At 47.5% G+C, this 23,143-nt stretch overlaps 1 protein-coding gene across 1 annotated transcript in view; it reads left to right on the forward strand.

Annotated features, from left to right (window-relative positions):
• The window catches only part of TRIM44 (tripartite motif containing 44), a 110,172-nt gene extending 87,816 nt beyond the window's left edge, over positions 1-22,356 (forward strand). The window contains exon 5 of the mRNA XM_042904150.1: positions 17,726-22,356. Within this exon, the coding sequence (XP_042760084.1) occupies positions 17,726-17,753 (28 nt within the window). The 3' untranslated portion in view covers positions 17,754-22,356. The remainder of the gene's footprint in view (positions 1-17,725) is intronic.
• Positions 22,357-23,143: the final 787 nt, after the last annotated feature.

Below are 23,143 nucleotides of genomic sequence, written 5' to 3' on the forward strand. Positions count from 1 at the left end.
AGGTGATGAGGTGCAAGAAATGGAGGAAAAATGCAAATCCCTTGTGTCTTCATTTCGCAAATAGACACACAGCTGCTAAACAGGGTTGTAAGCGGTTAGTCATAATATGTGCCCTCGAGCAACAGCTCACTGTCTAGAGGAGAAAAAGCCAAGTATCATACGGGGTTAATACCACCCCAAGAGACACGTGTGGTGGCCAGCGACCAGTGCCGGGGAAACAGATGTCACATTAAGTCGTGTGTGACTCTCTTGTACCTGCTGGGCTGTGCCCTAAGCCACACAGCCAGGACTTTATAAAGAGGCCTCTGTGCCCACCACTGTTCACAGCCTCCTTCCTGACCTCTCAGCCCTGCTCACCTTGTCCACTCCCGAGCCTTCCTGGACCTTCTGAAGTTTGGACCTTGTAATGGATTGTCCTGTTCATGGACCTGGCTCACGACTCAAGGCTGTCCCTCTGCCCCTCTTGCCAGCTCCGACCCTTGCCCTGCGTCCGTGGCAGTTGTTCATGCATATTTCCCCACGCAGGCTGCTCCTAGGTCTGCTGGTCTCACCAGCCCCTGGGATTCTACATTTGTACCACCCCCCGCCCCCCTACCGTGAGCAGGGTCACCGCCAAGTCCCAGGCTCTGTGAGCCCGAGAGCTGAATGCTGAATGGCCTGTGCAGGCCAGAAGGGTCGGGACACCCTGCATGGAAGACGTAGCCTGGAAGGCTGGTTCTGATTTGGGCAGGGAAAGGGAGAGGATATTGCTATTCCAGGCTGGAGCAAGAGAGGCCCTTGTTATGACTTGTTAACAGCTGTTAAAGCCGTCAGTGTGAAGGAGGAGTTTAGAACTGGAGCTGCCACAGAGATTTAAGGATTATCTGTGGATTTCAATGCCATTACTGTTCTTTACTGGAGGGCAAGGGAAGAGGGGAGGTTGGAACGAAGGAGAAAATAAAGCCTCTAGTGCAGAGTTATGTCAGATTCATGGAGTTTTACACTCCTCCCCCAGACAGTTTTTGCATTCCTATGGTAGGCCTGATTTGAGAGTCTGGTCTTAACCCCTGGCAGGAGTGCCCTTTATAAAGCCTTGATATGACCGTTCATTCCAGTTAAGATGAGTAAGAGCTAAGTGGGTGATCATCTTTTCTTTAACATGGACCGTGGTTCCCGCGGTGGTTGCTAGGCCCCTACAGATAATCTCACCCCGTTTCCAAAGCCTGGTCTGCCATCCTCTCCACTGGGCAGGAAGAGGCATGTGATTAGCCACCAGAGTCCTCCGGCCCCGCAGGGCTCCAAGGCCTGTCGGACATCAGATGACATCATAAGAGCAACAACAAGAGGCAAAGGATGGGTTAACCTCATTGTGGCAGACATTTTACAACATCTACGCGTGCCCGATAATGACAGCGTATACCTTCAACTTGCACGGTGTTACGTGTCGATTATATCTCGATAAAGCTGGGGCGGGGGGGGGGGGGTGACCAGACTCCAGAGAGCTTGGGGAAGCAGTTTGGGAAAGCACTGTCTTCCAGCTGAGCATAAAGCAAGTGGTTCCATAGGCTCTGCTGAAACTCTATCTACAGAATTGTCATTTTTTTAACCTTTTTTTTTCTTTCTCGTGTATATTTCAGTCAAGGGCCCTAAAAATAGTTTTTAGAGAGGAGTGGCTTTATTGTCTCCCAGCAAATGTTTTTTAATTTAAAAACAGGCCCTGAAAGAATTCTCTCATCTTTTCCCCAAAGTGGTTAGCTGGCATATTTATTTCATTGTCATTCCCTCCCTCCACCCCTCAGTGCCGGGTGGAGTGAAGATCGCAGTGGAATGTTTTAAACAGTGAGTGGGTGAGTGGGCGGGGAAAGCACAAGCTCTCTACACTTCCTGGTAATGTCTCATGCTGGTGTAGAAGAGCCATCAGACATGTGTACTATCCTATACAAAACAGAATTCTGATTGGGACGCAGAAGTGAGAGCCTGAGCTGTCATCTGATCCAGGAAGGAGGAAGGGAACGGAGCAACGTGGAGTGAAAGTCTGCTAGGTCAGGCACTATCTTGCACACCGTTTCCTGAGAAGAGCGGTTACTTAATGAGCATTTACCATGTGCCATATGCTTTTACATTCATAAAGGACCTGGAATCATCGGTCCTATTTTACAAATTAGGAAACTGAGGCCCAGTGGAGTAAGTTTTGCCCAGGGGACCCAGTTAATAAGTGGAACGACTGAATTCAAACCCTGATTTCTCTGTCCTTCCTGCTCCTCTCAGTGTGAAAGCCAGGGTGGAAAAAGTCTGACAGCAGGGAGCCATCTAGATTGCGGACAGATGCCCCTCAACTCTGCAGCTTTGGAGGGTGACTGGGCCTTCCTTGATACTAAGGGGAACATTCCCCTGATGCTTTGGGGCATTTGGATTATCTTGTTCTGGCTGGCCCCAGTGGAGAACAGTTGCTTTTCAGGTATCATGAATAAATGTTCCGACATCTGATTTATGTTGGGCCATAATCAAGATGTTCTGCAGATGGATAGAACAGGTCTGACGAGGTGGGACTGTGTCATTTGAGTGTTACAGCAGAGCTGACTTCAGAAAGAAAACAGGAGGAAGGCAGAAGATGCCTTTAATAATCTTTATCTGCATCCTTCAGCACCCTGCGCTTACACCCTAGTCCTGGCCCTGTAAAAGATGATAATTTCTCTTTCTCTCACAAAACTTAACCAGCTACCTTGTCCCGTCAGCTTCTAAGATGTCAGCTGGCTCACCCAGAAACTCATCTGTGCTCAAGTGGCATGCAGTGGTCCCATGACCTACCTTTGTCTTACAATAGCTACTAAGTTTTTCACTCTAGGGACTCAGCCAAAAGTGTCGTACCTCAGACTAAAGGAACAACGTCGATAAGGTCTTCAGGTTTAGTGGCTTATGGGGAGATCTTTTGAACATGACAGGGGCCGTAGCTGCCTTTTCCATGATGTCGTGTTGGGTACCTGTGACTTTCCCCGGTGCCTAGGGCAGCCCTTTGACTCAGAGCAGTGGGCTTTGTTCAGCCTTGAGAGTGGGTGATGGCATGCAAAGAGCGGAGACCTGCAGCACTCGTTCCTCTTTTCTCTCTTTGGTCTGGCTCTCCGGTGTGGTGTGTCCGTGCGCTTTGGGTCATCTTCCTCTCTCCTGGCCAGACTGGTGCCCTCTCTCATCTGACGGCACTGACATGGAACCTGGGGAGAGCCTCTTGCAGGATTCCCCGAACGTAAATTGGATGGGATGTTCTCCTTGGCTGTCTGTCTGCATCAATGGAGCAGATTCCTACAGTCCAGATCTTGGCTGTACCGTGAGCTTTTGGAACATTGGGGTAGGGATAGCTTTCTTACCTTCTCCACTTCCTGGGGGGCGGGGGGACTCCTAGCAAGAGTGTTTACTGCAAGGGCAGGGATAGGACAGAGTAATAAAGAGGCAGGGAGCCAGGCCTCCGTCTGAAGGGTTCCTTTTTCTAAACCTCTTCTTAGTTATGCTCATTTCAGAGAATATAAGCTGGCCGGAGATGCCTGAGTTGTTAATTAGGCATAAGACACCGCCTTGTAGTTTACTGTTTCCCTATTTCAGAGCCCCCTCACTGTCCCTGGCACAGGCCTTCGACTCCTGGACAAGTGAGTCTGGCTTTGGCAAAGAGGGAGTTGTGGGCTCTGCTTGGGAGCAAGCGTCTGTTCACTCCAGACCCCCAGCATCATACATTGGCAACTGTAGTGTCCATCCAAGGGGAGTCTTGGACTTGCTCTAATGGTGCATAATCACATGTGAGCAGCTTGATGCCTGCCTGGCCCCCATGCAGGCTTTATATTGAGTTACTGCTGGGTGTGTTCTTTCCCCTAAAATTCTGCTTGCCCTGCCTTGGAGAGTGTCACACGGAACCCAGGCTGAATATTCTAAACATAGCCCTGGTTCACGTTGTGGAGTGCTGGCCGTGTGGCAGACGCCATGTGGAGCCCTGACCCCCTTCTCGTCTCCTGCTTTTCCCCACCCACATCCCTCCCATCTTCTTGAGAGATGCTTTGAACATGACCCATGGAGATAAGTGTTAGGAGCTGCTGCTGAGATGCTCTTTCCCTCATGCACCCTCTCACACGTTATCTCCAGCCGCTGGGAACCTCCCACAGCTCCCTGGACATGCCGAGCTGCTCCACATCTTCAGGAGTTTGTTCAGGCTGTTGCCTCCACCTGGGGTGCCCTCCTTCTGGCCCCGTAGGCTTCCTGGAAACTACCAGTCCATCTGTCAGCACTGAGTGGCGGTCTTTTCGGTCTCTGTGAGCAGAATTTACCATCTCTTCCTTGTCTCATAGCGCATAGGCTGCATTCTTTGCCAGTCCGTGAGCTCCAGCCAAACCCCCTGTTTTTCCATCACCGGCAGGCAGTAGGGGCTCAGCCGCCGTGAGATGAAATAGAAGCAGTTGGCTTTGGGATAGGAGTACTATGAAAACTGTTGAAGGCGGTTGAGTGCTCGTTACTTGTCAGTAAGTACATTAAACGCCCTACCTATGACCTCATTTAACACTCCTGGCAACTCTGGGAGGGAGATCCTGGTATTTCCCCTTCTTGAGCTGCCCTCCGGCACCCATGCGCCCGTCATTCTCTGCCCCAGCGTCCTGCTTACCTTCTTCACAGTACTTTCCTCTATCTGAAACGATCTGTTTCCTTGTTTCTCGGTTGTCTCCTTCACCAGACAGGAAGTTCCATGAGAATGGGGACCTTGTCGGCCGTGCTCACTGCTGCAATGCCAGCACTAGTACAGTGCCTAATACACCGTGGGTGCTCGGGGAGCGTTTGTTCGCTGAAAGAGCAAAGGAGTGAATGAAGACGCCCCGTGTCACAGATAAGCAGATTGAGGCTTAGAGAGGTTATCAGATAGCTTTGCCAAAGTCACCCAGCTTAGAAGGGCTTGGATGGGAATCCTGGTTTTATTCCAAAGTGGACAATCCTCACAGATGATACCACCTTCGTTAGGCGTTTTCCAAGGAGACAGATCTTCATGTTCCTAGGAGAAAGTCTGCTTTTCTGTTGGATACAGTTACTGCCTTGAAGGCCATTCTTCCCCATCTTCCACTTTACCTGCTAAATCCTTTCTCCTAGGCCAGTGCAGGTTGTGTGAGGTGCTGTGTGCCAGCCGTCAGATGCCTCCTAAGTGCCAGGCGTGTTGCTAAACACCGGGGATAAAATGGCGAATGAGAAACGGATTCAGCCTCCCAGGAGCTCAAGTGGCAAAGACACATTTATAATACAACCGCATGAGGGCTGTGCTGAATCCCTGAACCCCTGGAGGCTGTGGGGGAGAAGCAGGGATCTGTCAGACCACCTTCATCACTGGCTCCCTGCAGGCAGATAAGGGGGTGTCAGCCCAGCTTAACTCAGATGTTCTCCTCTAGGGGGTAGAGCGGAAATCGGCTGAAACCTTGAAAGGAGCATCCTAATTAAAAGGGTAAGAGGTGGATGCCTCTGACCTCAGGACAGACAGGATTGAAACTGAAACCAGTGTCTGACCCAGAGACATCCTGCCCTAAGTCCCCGGGACGGTGTCTTGGTGGCGGGCCCTTTGGCACGACTGTTGGCTGGAGCCCACAAGAACCAAGGTGAGCATCTGAGGGAAATAGTGAACTTGCAGCCAGGATCCTACAGGGAGGTCACAGGCGGAGAGACTGTCGGGATGCCTTACAGCAGGGAGGAAGGTTTCTGGTCTTTGATGTCCAAACTGGAGTGTCAGTGTCCAAGACCTTGGACAGATCTTCAGCGGTCAGCAGAGCTCACCGCCCGCGCCACTGGGAGCGAGGAACGCAGCCAGGCTGACTTCACGTGCACCCTCCTGTGCCGCTGTCACCCATCACCGAGTCCCCTGCCCAGCCTTGGTCGCAGTTCCAACTCCGCCTACCTGTGGGACTTGGGGATGTCACTTCGTTTCTCTGTTCCTCGTGTTTCTTCGTCTGTAAAATAGACTGCTAGTGCTGTTAGGGCTCTTGCTACAAAAACTGAACGTGAACATGTTGGAGAGGGATTAGTTCAGTGCCCAGCAGATAATAACGATGGCGTCCACTTAGTGAGTCCTTACACGTGTCACTATCTTCATTTCACAGATGTGGAGACGTCGGTTTAAAGAGGCCTCCCACCCACGGTCTCATGCTGATGTGTGTGGACCGGGGCCTTGAGGCCCTGTCTCCGGTTCTTAGCTGTGTGCTTTTCCCACCGTCCCTACCATCACAGTGGCTATCCCTGCTCTCCCACTTCTGGACCCGTGCCTCAGCTGGTGTTTCTACAGAGGGAGGGAGGAGAACCACGAATAAGGCCCCCTTTACTTCCACCTTGGCCTGCTTGACTCTCTCCCTCTGCACACCATTAGGGGAAGGGAGGATAGCTAAAGTTGAGAACCCAGACCTGCCTTGAGCACAGCTCACAGCTGGATTGTGGAGGGCTGGAAGTTGCCAAACATGCAGCTGTTTTATAAGGAGGCCAGATGAGAACATTTCCTCACGCGGAGGAATTGGCCCTTCAGATTTCCTTGCTTGGGGAGGACTGGACTTGAGCTTGCTTCTGCTTTGCCCTCAGTGACACAGCATTCCTTGGACATACCCATCCTTTACCAGTAAGGCTTAGTCATTTGTAAGAGTAACCATGTCTGATACAGCATTCTCAGCCACACCTGGTGCCTCCCCCCACCCCCTTGTGGTTCTGTATGCCCGGTGATTGCAATGACAGAAAAGAGATAGAGCTCGGGCTCACCTGTAGAAATCAGCTGTCTGTGAGATTCCTGGGAAGTTTCTCTGAGACTGGCAAGCTGCCCGCAGTTAACCTGGGAAGGCTTGGAAGGTTTCTAGAACAATAATACCTCAAGGAGTTATTTTGATAATTCACTGGGTCATTCATTCAAAAAATATTTGGTGAGGTTTCCCTGGTGTCAGGCACATTATCCGGTACTGGTGATACAGCAGGGAACAAAATACTTAAGGCCGCTTAGCATCTCAGAGTAGCTTTAGGTAGTGACAGGTGCCATGGAGACAATACAACAGTCTGACGTAATTGTGCAGGGCTGGGGTGGCTGCTCTAGACTGCTTGGTCAGGGGAAGCCTCTGAGAAGGTGACATTGAAGCCAAGACCTGAATGTTAAGGAGCCAGTCACTCCAAGCCATGAAGGGAAGAACTTAGGGAATCAAAGAGCAATGCCAAAGCCTTCCTGCAGGAGCAGGCAAAGCCAGTGTGGCCAGCAGGTGGCTTGAAACGGGTTAGAGAGGGAGGCAGAGGCCAAATAGTGCAGGGATTTGGGAACGATGGGCTTTCTTCTAAGGCTATGGGAGGCCATTAAAGGAGTTTTAAGTGCGGCAGCGCCATAATCTGTTGCACATTGAGAAGTATTACTCTGAATGCAGCTTGAAAACTAAGCAGTAGTGAAGTAAGGGTAGAAGTAGGAGGACCAGTCAGAAGGCAAGGGCAGTAGGTCAAGCAAGAGATGGTGGTGGCCGTGGAGAAGAAGAGGGAACCAGCATGGGATGGATTCTGCAGTGCGAGTCAGCAGAACTTGCTGGTGGACTCGATGGGATAAGGAGAGGGTGCTTCTAATGTTCTGAGCACAACGGTCAGCACATATGATGCACTTAATAGGCTCTAGCTGTTTGCTGCCATCATTGACAAATGGCCAGTTACCGGACACCAAGGGAACAGGCCCGGAATTCAAGGAATCTTGAACCCATTCAAATGATGGCATGACGCCTACAGCACATGTGTGACGTCCATGTTGGCTCTTCTCTTTGTTAATAAATGGCATTCTTAGAGAAAACGGGGCCTGCAAGTTTGACAGTGTATTCAGGAACCAGAAATGTTGATTTCCAGTTCATCTCACCGTCATCAACTCACTGTATGAGCGTCAGCCTCTCTTAGGCTTGATTTCTTCATCTAGAACTATGAAACGTATTGAGCACTTTCTGTGTGCCAGGTACCATGCCATGCCAAGCACTCTGTATATGCTCATCTCTGCTTAATCTTCCCTGCAACTCTTCCAGGAGAGCACTAAATTGTTCTCCATTTCCAGGTAGGAACACTGAGCTCACGATCCCACAGCTAGTAAATGGCAAAGCTGTGACTCAAACCTAGGTGCTTCTTCCCTTAAATCCACATTTATAACCCTCTGTGATATAAGAAGCCACAGTGGGTCTTGAGAATTGGTTTGCTTCCAGTTTTCAACTTCCGGACCTCAATTCAAGGTCACCGTGGGACTCAAAACTACTGAGAACTAATCTGGAATACTTAAAAAAAAAAAAAAAAAAAAGCCCACAATTCATACAGAGATTAGAGATTAGTGTCAAGTATGTATTTATTTATTGATCCTTTCTCCCTCTCCCTTTGGTAACTTGTAAGATACAGCAGCTGAGGCAACAGGAAATTTGAAGTCCAGCGTTTTATGAAATCTTATGTTTAAGATTTCTGTGGAAGGAAGCTGCTTGAGTGAGATTTGGTTTCCATTATTCACTTGCAAGAAAAGATGAGAAAATGGGGTAAGGGGGATTTCCTGAAGGGGCAGGGAGCAGGGAAGGTAAGCCCTTGGGCTATTTTCTGCTTCCAGCCACCCCACCCTCTAGAGTTGCCTGGCTCCTAATAGGGGTTTAGGAAAGGTTCCCTTCCAGTCCCCACCACTGGAGGTCATCAGTTATGTGACATCCAGTTGTGCTGGGGGAAGAAAGGGAGGCTGGGGGAGGCCCACAGAAAGACAGAGAAATGCCCCCATGGCATTTTCCTCTTGAAGTTCAATGGGAAACTGAATAATAACATGGAAGCCATTTCAGAGACGAGATACACACACACACTCATGTACGCTGTGTGCACACACACCCCCATTCTCAGACACTTTGCAACTGTCCAGTGTTGGCAAGAGTGTAGGGAAAGGGGCACTCTCATACCTATATGAGTAATGATTGTAACTCAGCCTCTGATGATTTCTGAAGGACAATGTAACAATCGTATATCAAATGCCTTTAAAAGTACATCTTCTTTGCTTGTTGGAGAAATACCTGATTCTAGGACTGGGGAAGGAAATACACATCATGAGCCTGGAGCATTTTGTAGTGCCAGAAAGTAAAGAAGTGCTCAAAACAAACCCCCAGCAAACCCCTCACTGATGAGGGCATGTCAGGGGCCATAGGAGCTGATGAAAAGAGCTCCCAAAGGCCAGAGCTGAACAATTTGACCAATAATAAACAGAGTAGTATTTATTGGTTTATAATCCAAAGTGTAAAACTAAATATCCATGAGTCCATACTGATAGAAACTATTGAATAAAGAAAGAAGAGACAAATCTCATGTTCAGAAGAATTTACAATAATGTGTGCAGGCACTCTGCCCTGATTGAGGGAGAAAACAACTCCTTACTCCGTAGGTGTGGTTTGCTCATAGTGACTTCCTTCCAGAATGTACAGTATGGGAAGTAGGGAAAGAGTAGCTTTCCTGTGAAAAACCTTAACAAGCACAGCCTGGGCCAAGCAATCAAGGTCAGCATCAGCAGTGCTAAGTCCTATTGCTGGCGACCTGGATATGTGATGAGAATAACAGGCGTCTCTATAGTTCTCAAAGGCCCAAAACCATGGCTTAATCATGACAAAAACATCAGACAAATCCCAGCCAAGGGACAGTCTACAAAATACCTGGCCAGTACTCCTTGAAACTGCCAGTGTTGTCAAAGATAAGAAAGTTGAGACACTGTCACATCCAAGAGGAGACTAAGGAGACATGATGACCAAATGAAATGTGGCACTTGGGTAAAATCTGGAACAGCACGAGAACATCAGAGAAAAATCAAGGAAATCTGAATAAAATACAGACTTCATTTAGTGCTAGTGTGCCAATATTGGTTCATCGTAAAAAACACACTTTACTGATGTAAGATGTTAATAATAGAAAAAACTACATGTTGGAACCCTTGGGACTATCTTTGTAATTTTTCTGTAAATCTAAGGCTGCTATAAAAAATAAAGTTTATTTTAAAAACATGCCCTGTGACCCAGGTGTTTCCCTTCCTTCTCCTTTTGGAAATAATTAAGGATGAACCTGCAGATTCATCCACATAGATATGTGTCACAGAGGTGTGGGATAACAAGTGAGGATTAGAAATAATTTAAATGTCCAGGTACAGTAAATCCATACAATTAAGTCATGGATCACAATCTTATAGACATGTATTTCCTTTCTTTTTTAAGTTTATTTACTTATTTTGAGAGAGAGAGAGAGAGAGAGAGAATCCCATGCAGGCTTTGTGCTGACAGGGCAGAGCCCACACGGGGCTTGACCTTAAGAATGGTGAGATCATGACCTGAGCCGAAACCAAGAGCCAGCCACTTAACTAACTGAGCCACTCAGGCGCCCCTAGATATATATTTTCTTGATAAGAAAAGGTATTTATGATTGCTAGTTGAGTGGAAAAAGCAGATTCTGAAAGAGCCTGTGAAGCATGTATTTTTATATATGCATGAAGGGGTAAAGATAAATACCTTTCAGTGTGTTAAAGGTAATTATCACTGATGCATAATGCTATGGATTTTTCTTTCTTTTCATGGAAGCAGTATTTGTTACAGAAAGTACAGATCAGCAAAAAGTAAAATGTTACTTTCTGAATTTAAAAAAAAAAAAAGAAGGCTGGAAATGATTCCTTTATAAATCCAGCCGCAGCAACAGGAGACTCCATCCTAAGAAGGGAGTTCTGAGAGTAGGTGGGGCATTGGCAGGCTAGTGAGTGTCTCCCTACAGACATGCACCACCTGAACAGACCTGCTGGAACCGCCCCCCCCCCCCCCCCCCCCCCCCCGGCCCCGGCTCCCATAGAAACAGTCCACCACCCACTTAGCCCCTGTGGAGTGCAAGAAGGGTAGCCACCTATAAAAAACAGCACACAGGTTGCAGGGTGCGGGGAGATCAGAGCTGGCATTGTGGTCAGAGGGTGGACCCGAGGCCAGGCTGGAGACCCAAGCCTCTCTCAGAGGCGCCCACACTGGTCTGTAAAGGCAGAGGCAGCTGGAGGGCTGAGATGCAAACCCAGTGTCTGTTGCCTTCTCCTCCTGTAGTAATCCTACCCTTACCTGGCACTGTCTCATCTTAAAAAGAATTTGCGTGTACCTTCCATCGTATTACAACAACCCATGGAAGTAGGTATCATCCCATTTTTCAGGGGAAAAAAATTAAGCCTCAGAAGACTTCATGGCTATCACTTACTGACTGCATAACAGGGTGTTAAAAGATACAGGCCTATGTCACACCTCTTACCCAAGCCCAGTTGCATATCTCAGGGTTCTGGAGTCTGCATAATCTAGATCCACCATTTACCAACTGGGTTTACCCTGAGGAAGTTATGTACCTTTGCTTGGCCTCCATTTTCTCATCTGTAGAATGAAGATCATAATACCCATCCAAAAGCTACTATTAGGGTTTAGTGAGATTGTGTGTATAAATTGCTTAGCACAGTGCATGGACCATTAAGTTGGTGCTCTGTGAATAATGGTTATTATTGAAGAGACGGTTCATGGGATAAAGTAGAATGTGATCTGGGGAGAAGGATCCTTTTCCCCGTCTTTCCTGTGATTTGAGAAGGAAGATACAGCAAGGCTGGAGCCACCTGAGACTTTTTTAAGAGCCATGATGAACTGACGAGTCAGAGGGCTTTTGCTCCCACCAGGCTTTAGTTCTTGGCTCTCTGTAGTGGGTCCTAATCAAGCAGTGCTATTCAACAACCTGCTGTTTGGACCCCGCCAGAGAAAGAGGTGAAGGAACCTGGAACATTTAGGCCAGCCTTCAGATTGAGCTGGAGAGGGACGTACACAGGAAGCAAGAGAGAAAACAGTAAATGAGAGCCAGTTAATTAGCTCAGCGAGCCTGTGTGTCAGAAAGGAGCTTGGCTTTTGTCCGGTTTGGAATTTTCCTAAATTTCACTTAGAACGCAATGCATCCTGATTGCCCAGAGTCCCCCAGCAAAGCCAGGACTAAAACTTTGAAGTCCTCTCGTGTTTTTCTCAGTTAACCCGGGATAAACTGAGGACATTTCACTTCCTGTTATATTCATACCTCACTTAGTTCCATAGGCAGCGGCTAAAAATCGAAGTTCTAATTCTTTACAGCACGGTGACCCCTGCTCACTGGCAGGCTAGGGCAGGTGACAAGGGGCACAGATGTGGCTGTCCTGCTCCGTCTGGTGGAGGAGTGTTCCTGGATCTGGGCGTGCGGTCCACCCCCAAAGCCAGACCGGCCACACGCTTACTGGAACTGGGCAGCCACAGTCTCAGGTGGCTAATGGAGGCTGCCGGTGAGCTCTGTGACGATGCCTGTGTGGCTTCACTCTCGGAGGCTACTAAATCTATCTTCTCAAATCTAACCTTCCTCCCTTGTTGATACCTCTTAATTTCTCTATCCTCTCGAGTTGAATAATCCTTTTATGGCAATAATGAATTAATAAATAGCCAAGGACTCAGCAGATAGGAGCGATGCCAAATCAAATTAAGTTGTATTATATTCTCAGGAAAAGAAGCTATTAAACTCACGAGGTCAGAGTGCCGCACACCTCATTTATTAACGTCCTCTCATAAGCTGCCATCTCCGGGGACACGAGTGGAGAGGCTGAGCTCCTATCCGCGTGGACTGCCTGAAGAATCGCCACTCTTGTCAGCAGGTGTTCAGGGGCTGCGTGTGCCGGGGGCTGTGTTGTACCCCTGGCAGATCCCTCGATTTCACGCAATCCCTCCTCCACAGTGTGCCTGGCTGACCGAGGGGGCACGGCCTTCTGCCGGCTGGGGCTCCCTAGTCCCATCCCAGCCCCAACCCGCCGCGACCCTGGCTCCCCGGCCAGGGGTGTGTCAGATGGCATGCCACTCTCCCAGTCCGGATTTAGGGGCTCTCGGTTCCTTAGCGAAACTGTGTCTCCTACCTGCTAAAATTATTTAGAAAAAATTAGGTGCCAGGGCGCCTGGTTGGCTCAGTCGGTGAAGCGTCCGACCCTTGATTTTGGCTCAGGTCATGCCCCCAGGGCGGTGAGCTCAAGCCCCGTGTTGGGCTCCTCGCTGAGTGTGGAGTCTGCTGAGGATTCACTCGCTCTCTCTGCCCCTCCCCCACTCATTCTTTTTCTCTTTCTCTCTCTGCCCCCTCCCCCACTCGTGCTGTCTCGCTCTCTCTCTCTCTGAAAAAAGAAAACTTACGTGCCTCCTTGTCCAGTTTAAAGTTAACTCCTGAAATTTCATATCAAGTATAGATAGTTCAAAGGGTGTAATATCTGTCATGTGACATGGGATGAGCCTTGCCCATGTTTTTGGCAAAACTCTGGCACTGCCTATGAAGTTGACGGGCAAGATTTGCTACCTAATCTAACTGGCAGAGGTCTTTGTGGTCAAACCGTCCAGCCAGATCAGTCTTGCTTTCTGTCAGATCCAAGTTGGATACCTTTTTCAATCAAATAGCAGTACATACATCGTGACAAGCATCTGACTTCTGAATGTGAACCCTTAGGTCTGTGGACAGACAGACAGGAGCACACAACCTGGCCAAGAGTTTGTCGCCTGGGCAAAATGAAGGATTGTGTCCTTGATTGTGTCTTGCCTTGCTCTCCTAGGACTCTCTTAGAGGCAAGGAATTTGAAAATCGTCCCCTGGTAAGAGTCAGGAGGGTGAGAGGCGTGCATTTATTTTCTGAAGGGCAGGACGGTGATTGTGCAGGCAGGAGTGGCCTACAGTGGGGACTAAGAGATCACGGGCACGTTCTTCGACAAGTGAGGTTTGTTGGGTTTAAAAAAATTTTTTTTAATGTTTTTATTTATTTTTGAGACAGAGAGAGACAGAGCATGAGCAGGGGAGGGGCAGAGAGAGAGGGAGACACAGAATCCAAAGCAGGCTCCAGGCTCTGAGCTGTCAGCACAGAGCCCGACGCGGGGCTCAAACCCACGAACCGCGAGATCGTGACCTGAGCTGAAGTCGGACACTCAACCGACTGAGCCACCCAGGTGCCCCGACAAGTGAGTTTTAAGAAAGAGTACACATGGAAGTTAAGGATCTAGACCTGGAGTTCCTTAAAAATCACACATGCCCTCATACCCCCTGGAGAATCATTATGTACCACAAGGATATGTGTGCCCCAGTTTAAAACCCCTGCTTTTAGCTACAACAGCATTCTCCAACTGCGTCAGTCTGTGACTGCAGCCAGTGAACTAAGCTTCACTCGGTATTTGTCTTCACTCCTGTTTGGCAGAGGCCTGTCAGCTGGAAGGGTCAGAACCACAGAACTCAGCCTTTCTTTCTATTCAGTACCTGTATTTCGTCAGGTCTGAAGCTGTCATTAAAATAAAAACAAAACTCCTCAAACAAGCAAAGAAAGGCACTGTCGCTCTCCAGAAACGTAAGGGCATTTGCAGATAGGGACACATTTGCTCCGGAGTGTAGCGTTTCAGATGCCAGGACCAGGAACATTGAAGGAGTTAGGAGGAGGCGGGAGGTATTGATTCAGGGACAGAAGGAAGGTAGGTTGAAGAAGGGAGCCCACATTTTTAATCACTTATATTACATGAAATACATAGAACTTTCACAATAAACCTGTAAGATTAGATAGAAATACCATGAGGAAAACAGACTTGGAGAGGTTGAGTAACTCACCCAAGCCCACAGCTCATTAGTGCCAGAGCAGAGATTTGAACCTAGTTCAGTCTTGGTGACTTCAAAGTCCTGTAATGCTGCCTCTCCCATTGGTCAATACCTACAATAGAGTGGGCTGTCTTTCCTTTTTTTTTTTTTTAATTAAGTATTTTATTTATTTTATTTAACTATTCTGGAGTAGTTCACGTGAACGGGCTGTCTTTCTAACACCCTTAGTTCATTCTCAAAACAACAACAATGACATCAGTAACAACGCGGACAGTAGGAGGAATCTCCGTAACATGCGAGTACCAATCCAATTATAAATCTAAATCTAAATGTGATCAGCAGATGTTTCAAGAGGAAGATGTTAAGTGGCTGAGGTAGAAGGCTGTGTTACTTCCCTAGGAGAGAGTAAAGACTTTCATAGACTGTTTGAGATAAAGTCTTATGAACACATACCAGCTTATATACAAAGTGAAGAAGCGTTCAGGAGATGCTATCTCATACTAATTGGATTGTGTAACTTTCCAGAAGAGACCACACACAAAGTGAGCAAAGTTCTGTGTCGCCGATTCACTTCAGATCCTTTTTCTTCTTCATTATTGTGAAAAAGAGCTTGTTTGTTAATGGTGAAAATAAATATACTGTATTTGAAGATACAAAAATTCTCTCTCTCTCTCCCTTCCCCACATTTCTCTCCTTCCCCTCTCCCTCCTCTCCCCCCGCCCCTCATCTGCAAGGCTGTAAAGTCTATGAGGACAGCTACTGTGTCCATCATTCATTGTTGTGCCTAGCATCATGCCTAACACATAGTAGACAGTCAATAAGTATTTAGCAAATGAAAGAATCAGTGATATGCCAGAATCTAAGATCTCATGCTTCTAAACTAGGAGATGAACTGTATCTTTCAGACTCCAGAATAGATCTCTTTTAGGGTCATGAGAAAAGATTCTGTCAGTCAGGGCTTCTGATCCTTTCCCCAAGCCAACCCTGCAAGTCTTAGAATAAAGAACCTAGCAACTAGAAAAGCACTCAATTTATTTTTAATTTTATTATACTCAGTTTGGGAGGAAGGGTTGTTGACCTTTTTGTGAATATGATGAAAATTACGGCCTTTCTGAAACAAAGGAACACACAGACAAAATTTGATGTACAATTTAAGTAGGTTCATGAACCCTTTAAACTATGCATCTCAAGTTAAGAATGCTAAAGAGTGAAATGCAGCTTAAGGAAAGGGCACAGTCACCCTGCTAGACCTCTCATATTTGAAGGAAAGTTGACAAGAGAACAATAAGAGCTTGCTTTGGATATAGTACCAAAGGGGAGACTATGGCGCCGGTTCCAGCCGTGCCTCGTTTCTGGTGAGACACTTTCGTAAAAGACCCTTTGTTCCCTTTGGGACAGATGCCACCAAACACTACTCCTGAATGACAGTCCACTGTCCAGCCCTTCCTAGCGTGCACCCTTCATCCTGTGATTGGACCACAGGCAGGAAAAGGGGAGAAATAAGGCAGAGTTTTGGATAGTGCAGGTTGCTGAGTTTTTGGCTCCTAGAGTACACTTACATTAATTTCAGGCTCTGTGTCTCGAAATGTTTTTGCTCTTAGCGGAAGCACTACAAGTCTGTTGCCTGGGATATTTTCCTCTCTCCCAAATGGATGCAAGAAAGCACAGATTTTATATGGACGTAGATAATCTGTCACGAGATAAAACATTTCTAGGTCATAGCTGGGAGTGGATGCACCCCAGACCTTCCCTTTTCTCCAGCTCCTATCTCTACCAGAGGAAGATTTTTTTCTGCCCTTGTAAGCACCCCCCACCCCCCACTTCACTACTTCAGATTTCATCCAGCCCATACTAATCATTAAGTTTTAAGGACACAGACCTCACTGGTGACTGAGGATTTTCCACCTCTCAGCTTCACTTTCTTCATCTGCAAAGTGGGGATAACGCCATCCGTCCCTATGTTCTGGGATCATCATGAGCAGCGCTTAGCTCAGGGTCCCTGGCACACAGTAGGCACATGATCAAGTTGACTCGTCTGATTTTAAGGACAGTGGCCTCTAGAAGCAGAGGAGGAGAAACCAGGCAAGTTTGCTCCTTATGCCCTTTGTAGTGGGCTCACTTCTGTCCCTGCCCTTTTCTTACCCAGTCCCTATATCAACAGTGTTCCCTTCTGGGACCGAGCCAGGGAGGCTCTAACCTCAGGCGCCCGAGGTCCTAGCCATGCCTCTGGGACTCACAGCTCACTTTTTTGGTGCCTGAAATATCACTGACATTTAGGACCACCTGGTCAGGGCAGTAATAAGTATTCCTTTCAGCTCCCTCCTTTCCTCCCTTCCTGTTGTTTTTACTTCTCACTCCCTTTTTGACAACAACTATTTCTTGAGCACTTCTCTGTGCCTAGCACAATACCAACGCTAGATACTGCTAATAAAATATTAGATTGTGCTAATAAAAGAAACAGTGTGGCTACTCTTGTAGGCTCCAGTCAGAGGTAGAGTGGAGAGTAAATAGCAGACAATTCATAGGATGTGATAAGGGCAATTAAAGAAATAAAATGTGGGGATGACCAGGGGATCCGACTTCGATAGAGGGAGTACCTTCCCTGAAGAGGTGACATTTGAGCCCTGTGACTGTCCTGGGGCGCGACTTGACACGTTGGCTTGATGCCAAATGAGACGTGCTGTTGGCCAGTGCAGAGACAGAGCTTCTCTTTGTTTTTCTCTCCTAACAATAGAGGATTTAAGGCTTAGGGGAAGTCAAACTGCTGATTTTTACTAGCTTTTTGTCAAGTAAGCTTAAAAAATATTACGACCTTCACCTGCGCCTTTATAGCTATTCACTTACTGTGTACAGGCATTGTGTACTTTACATATATTATCTTATTTATTTAATTCTCCAATAACCCAGTAAAGCAGGGTTTATCATCAAAGTTATCCCTGTAGTCAAAGAAATCAGAACTTAGAGAAGCTAACTAACTTGCCCATGGCCAACGGCCCATCGGTGGTAGCTGAGGACTGGGGTCCAGGTGGGTCTGAGAACAGGGCCTGTGCCCCCAGCCAGTAGACTAGGCTACCCCCCTTCTTGTGAGGTCGTAACTCACCTGGTTCTCCTTTCCTCTGCAGCGGTGCCAGTGAAGACGAGGACACATGAAGGCTTGCTGTCCCCAGTGGAAACTCCTCCCTCTCCCTGTGTGTATGTGACGGCGTGTATGTAACGGCTTCTGATTTCTGTGAAAGCTGCCCAGCAACAAACGTCCTTCCACCGGATCCATCCCTAGGTCCACAGCAGGCACACATCTGTCCAAGGGATGACCAACTTTATTGTCACTGACTGTGCTTGTCATTCTCTTGTCATGGTAGGTCAAGGAAAAGTGCCCCTGTGATCAACCAGGAGCAGTTAATTAAGAAGCGTCCTTCAGGTAGTCCCTCAATGGCTGCTTTGAACTTACTCAGGAAAGCCAGCCCTTGGAATATCGTATACCCAGACAGCATCGCTTCATCTGGAAGGATCTGGAATAATCTTGAAGGGCAGTCAGAACTTTTTCCCTACCTGCGAATAAAACCCCACTTTATTTATACTGAAGCATGAAATAATGGGGGAGGGGCAAAGCAGGGCTCTGTAGATAGTTTCTGAAAGTCCCATTATACAGTTGTGAAAATGTGGTTCCATGAAGTGAGATGGGTGGCCTGAAGATGGGGTTGGAGAAAGAGTTAAAAGTTTGAAATACAGAGATATTTTTAGTATATGAGGTTATCCAGCACTTCAGATCCATAATTCAGTGCTGTGGAAATGAAAAAAATGATTGAAGAGGTGGAAAGGAAATGACTTTAAAAAAAAAAAAAAAGGACCAAAGAGATCTGATTAAAAGTTGAAATCAGTATTTCTGAACTCAAATTGCCTGAGTTTCCAAAATAGTCACTAAAGGATCTGATGGAGCCTGAGTTATTTGGGTGAATTCTGCCAGTTTTCTGGGTCTTGTCACAACATGAAGTCTGCAATGTATATTGCAAAGTGGGAATTTTTCAGTGTAGGTTTTTGGTGCCCTCGCCCCAACCCCCGTGGCCTCATTTGGCTTAAATGCAGTGTAGGGAGAGTTCTTATCGCTCTGGTGTGCTGAGTCAAGCCCCGTCTCCCAGCAGGTGCACCCACCTTTCACTCCAGCTGGAACCCCTCTTCCCATGGCATCCCACCCACCGGCCTTCGGACCCTCTCCTGCAGCCAGGCTCTCCCCTCTCGAGTACCATGAGCAGAGGCACACCGTGGTTGCCCTTCCAGCCCTTCCCCACTCCCGAGTCACATTTCCTTACCATCAGGTTTTCTATCCCCAAGTAAGCCATGATTTCTAGGGAGTGCAAACCCGCAAGCTAAAGAACCTGCATTTTTTCAGACATCAGTTTATGGTTTGGAGTTAGGGGATGCCCTTACTTTTAGATAAAACAGTTAATTATGAAATAGAATGTTCGTACACGCAGTTAAGGTAAAATGGGACACTTCCCAGGGAATTCTTATTTGCGAGTGGGATGTATGTGTTCCCTGTCCTCTGCCTTTAGCGGTATTTTGGTGTCCACTCCCGAGAAGTACAATCGGAACCGTATCCACGCAGCTGACTCAGGGCCTCGACTTCTAGTTGCCTCCGCAGCAGAGCTGAAGGCATCTGCCCTGGAGAAATCCCTCTCCTCCTGCCTGCCTGTGACCTGTGTACCTATCACAGAGCTTTAGGGCCAGCTGGTTTGTGTGTGTGTGTGTGGGGGGGGGGGGGGTGGTTTTGAGGCCGAAGCAATACTTACTGTAGGAAGCCTATTTATGTCATTGTCCAATCCTGTGTTTGCTATGAAACTATTTCTTTGAGGCCAGGAAGCTACTGGGCATATCTGCTTCTGGGTTAGGATTACCCTGACTCACTACATATGTTAGGATGTTGGGACCAGGAGTCCTTTGGGCAGTTAAAAAAAAATAATATATATATATATTTTTTTTTTTCTCTCAAACTGGTGGTCAACAAATGGCTAAGACAGTTTTGGTGCTTTCCCTACCTGCCTGCAAAGACTGGAGAATTTGGCATACCACTAATGACAACCCCCAGCCTCACCCAACAGAACTCCCCAAAAAGGACCAGGGGCCACTCTTACAAGAGTTTAAAAACCAACAGATTAAGAACACTTGAGGATTTGGATGCTTGTGTTTGTCTTTCCCCAATAATTATTGTTGAATCTCCCAAGTAGTAGCCTTATCTTAGCAATGGACAGACCATTGGCTCCGCCATACCTGATTATATGTTATTACTTAAAGTCAGTTTCTGGGGAACTCGAGCATGTATGCAGTAGATACGAACAGAAGTATAAAAATACATGCCAGCCTATCTCCGTATGTTATCATATCTCTGTAATCCTCAAGGAAAGCACTTTTGCTTTTACTTAGGATTTCAGATTTGCTCGATGGGCTCCTGCTGTCTTCAGCACCTGATAAAACTTTAACCAGGGAAGCATTAAACATGGTGCAACAGCTTCTGCCCAGGCTCCTGAGTTCCTGCCAGCAGCATTTATCAATGTAAGAACGAGGATGCTTCCTGCAGTGGCACCAGCCCCCCCCTGGAGCCAGAGCACGCTGCTCAGACTCAAGCCCCAGCAGGATGAGGCCTTACTGCCAGGTCAGTAACAGAGTGCTCGAAAGTGTGTGCTGACCGACTGCAGGCTGTGGGGGGAGGGGTGGGTGTTGCAGAAATCCCCGGGGAGAAGTCACCGAGGGAGGCAGGTCACGAGTGTGTCCAGAACGAATTGGGTCCCCACAGCGATCCCTGGCTGCTTTCCAAATTTTGGTTCTCTGGAGGCTGAGAGTGGGTTTGTCCTTTGATTTGATATCATTGAATCCAGGCCGATTCTAAGAAGTCCTTAGAGTCTCAGCTGTGGGGGGGAAGTGACCTATATTGAGGACCAGCTGTGAGCCAGGCCCTGCCCTAGGCCCCAGTTTCTCAGCTGATAAAACGGATGTGGAGTGGAAGACCCCGTTGCCCTGAGTTACACAGTTAGAAGTATTAGAGCCAGATTTTGAGCCCAGCTCTCCCTCACTTTGTGGTGGTCGGTGGCACATCGACGATACAGAGGGAGGAGGAGGCCTCAGACCCCCCCACTGCAATCCGACCATCCCACTTTATGGATTCTTTTCCAAAATTACATTTCACGGCTATCCTTTGGGCTCAGAAATGGCATCGAGGTAGCCTCATTCTGCCACTGTAGCAGATACGTGAAGTCCACATTGCTAACTTGAGCCTGCCCCCAGGAGTTGGGGGAGACTTTCCTTTTTGGCGCCATCCCCCAGAAATGAGAGTTTTTCTAGGCCTTCAAGAGTATAGAAGTTCTTAGAAATGGTCCAAGTGAAGAGGGTTCTGCTAAGTTTATTTGAAAATGTCTGCTGCTGCACTGCCTCAGAGAAGGCAGTCTTCCTATTTTAGCCCAGCCTGTCCTGTGCTCTTTGACGATGTGTTAACTCAAAGTTCGGTGAATCTAGACTTTCCTGCTGATACCTGCTATGGACATGTGTACACACACACACACACACACACACACACACACACACACACACACTGAGTACATATGTTTATGTAAATGACAAGGGTACATGCATAGACCCTCACACACACATAGTGGGGGAACTCAGGGGAGACCGGGGCAGCCCCCTCCTGATCTTGTGTACCACAGCACCACCGCGGAGGCTTCTGCCAGCCCCGATCACAAGTGTCACCACATAGTCGGAGCTCAGGAGCTTGCTTACAAGGTGCTCACGAGAAGAACAGCTCCTTGGCAGAGGTTGTCGGCTCCTAAAGCACAGGGCCAAGGTGGGCTCCAGCCCTGCTCCGAGATGTCTAACGATATGGGAAACGATAACCCAGCCATTTTGAGGACCCAGGAGTCTGCCCACTCCAGTCCAGACTGAGGGCACAGCTACAGAGTTTGTGACTTGTGCTGGTGGCAGGGTATAGGAAGTCCTCCCCTCCCCCCACCCAGAAAGTGTTCTCTTGCCAACATCTGAAGTTTCATACGCACATAATGGCTGTTTAGTACATGCTTCGTAATCAGAAAATTGGTTGCATGTTTGCTGTGTGCCTAGCCCATCTGGACTTTCGTTGAAAACACAAATCTCTTTAGGGATGACACAGCCCAGACTTAAGAGAGAGAGAAGAGACTTGAGATCTCATTAATATGGCCTACACCCAGCAGTGCTCTGAAGCCCCCACCCAGCCCATTCCCAGACTCAGGCCCAGGGGGCCTGCCTGGTGGAAGAGTAGCATTTGGAACTGAAAACACACCAGAAGCAGCACAAGGAGTGCCGGGGCAGGAAAATGAAAACAAATTGAGACACTTGTGGGTATAAAGGTGCAAAACATGCCACAGAGCCCATGCTGGGGTTGATAGGACCTTGAGGGGACAGTGGACTTATATTAACAGGAATCAAACCTGACCAGTCTTTGTACAGTGACAGGCCATACTGCATGGGTGGGGACAAGCAACGAATCCGTTGTCCTCTGCCTGTTTTCCTGTGCACAGTCACATTCCCTCCTTACCTTCTCCTTCCACCCTTCACGTTAAACAAGGGAACACTCGCTCTTCCAAGGGAATTACACATTTGAGTTAATGTTTCAGTATATCATTTTCATACTGTAAATTATTTTGTAAGAGAGATTTACCGCTATCCCAGGATGTTTGGACTCAGCGCCCCTGTGCATTTGGAAATCAATAAACTATTACTGGAAATACCATTCGTCTCTGAGAGTTGTGCACAAAGGAGCCTGCTAGGTGTAAATATTCATGATGATCTCCATCCTTAACTGTGGGGATGTTGGAGGCGGTGATGTGTGGTTTAGATACGGACGCTCATTTACTCCTGACTTCTCCAGAGTGGTTTTGGAGATCTCTGGGAAGGGGCAAGCGGATACACTTAAAGTCGTTATTTACAGATATGTTTTCTCCTCAAAGTAAAACAATCCAGGCCTAGGTTAAATTTTCTGAGCAGAGTTAGATTATAACCCAAAGAATGCTTGATCCTGAATGATGTTTTCAAGTAATATTAAAGCTTTACAATTTGGATTAACCAGGGGGCACATCAGATTTTAATTTTTATATTTTCTAGAAATAAAAAATCTTTGTAGAGAAAATTACAGGTAGGCCAGCAAAAACATCTTTGTGGAACCTTGGAGCTATACATGTGAGAGAGATATATATATATGTATATATATTTATATATATGTATATATATTTAAGTAGGCTTCACGCCCAGCATGAAGCCCAACACAGGCTTGAACTCATGACCCTGAGATCAAGGCCTGAACTGAGATCAAGAGTCGGACGCTTAACTGACTGAGCCATCTGGGTGCCCCCCAACTTCCACCTGTGGGGCTGCAGTGAAACCAAAAGTCATATGCACGGAGGCAAAATGTGAGAACCCAGGAGAGTAGACACTTTGTGAACCAAAAGCGCAAGTCCTGCCTAAAGGCATTACAATTCACTGTATAAAAGCCCCTCCTAAAACCCACCACCAGGCGTGTC

Source organism: Panthera leo, chromosome D1 (assembly GCF_018350215.1).
Source record: "Panthera leo isolate Ple1 chromosome D1, P.leo_Ple1_pat1.1, whole genome shotgun sequence".
NCBI lineage: Eukaryota > Metazoa > Chordata > Mammalia > Carnivora > Felidae > Panthera > Panthera leo.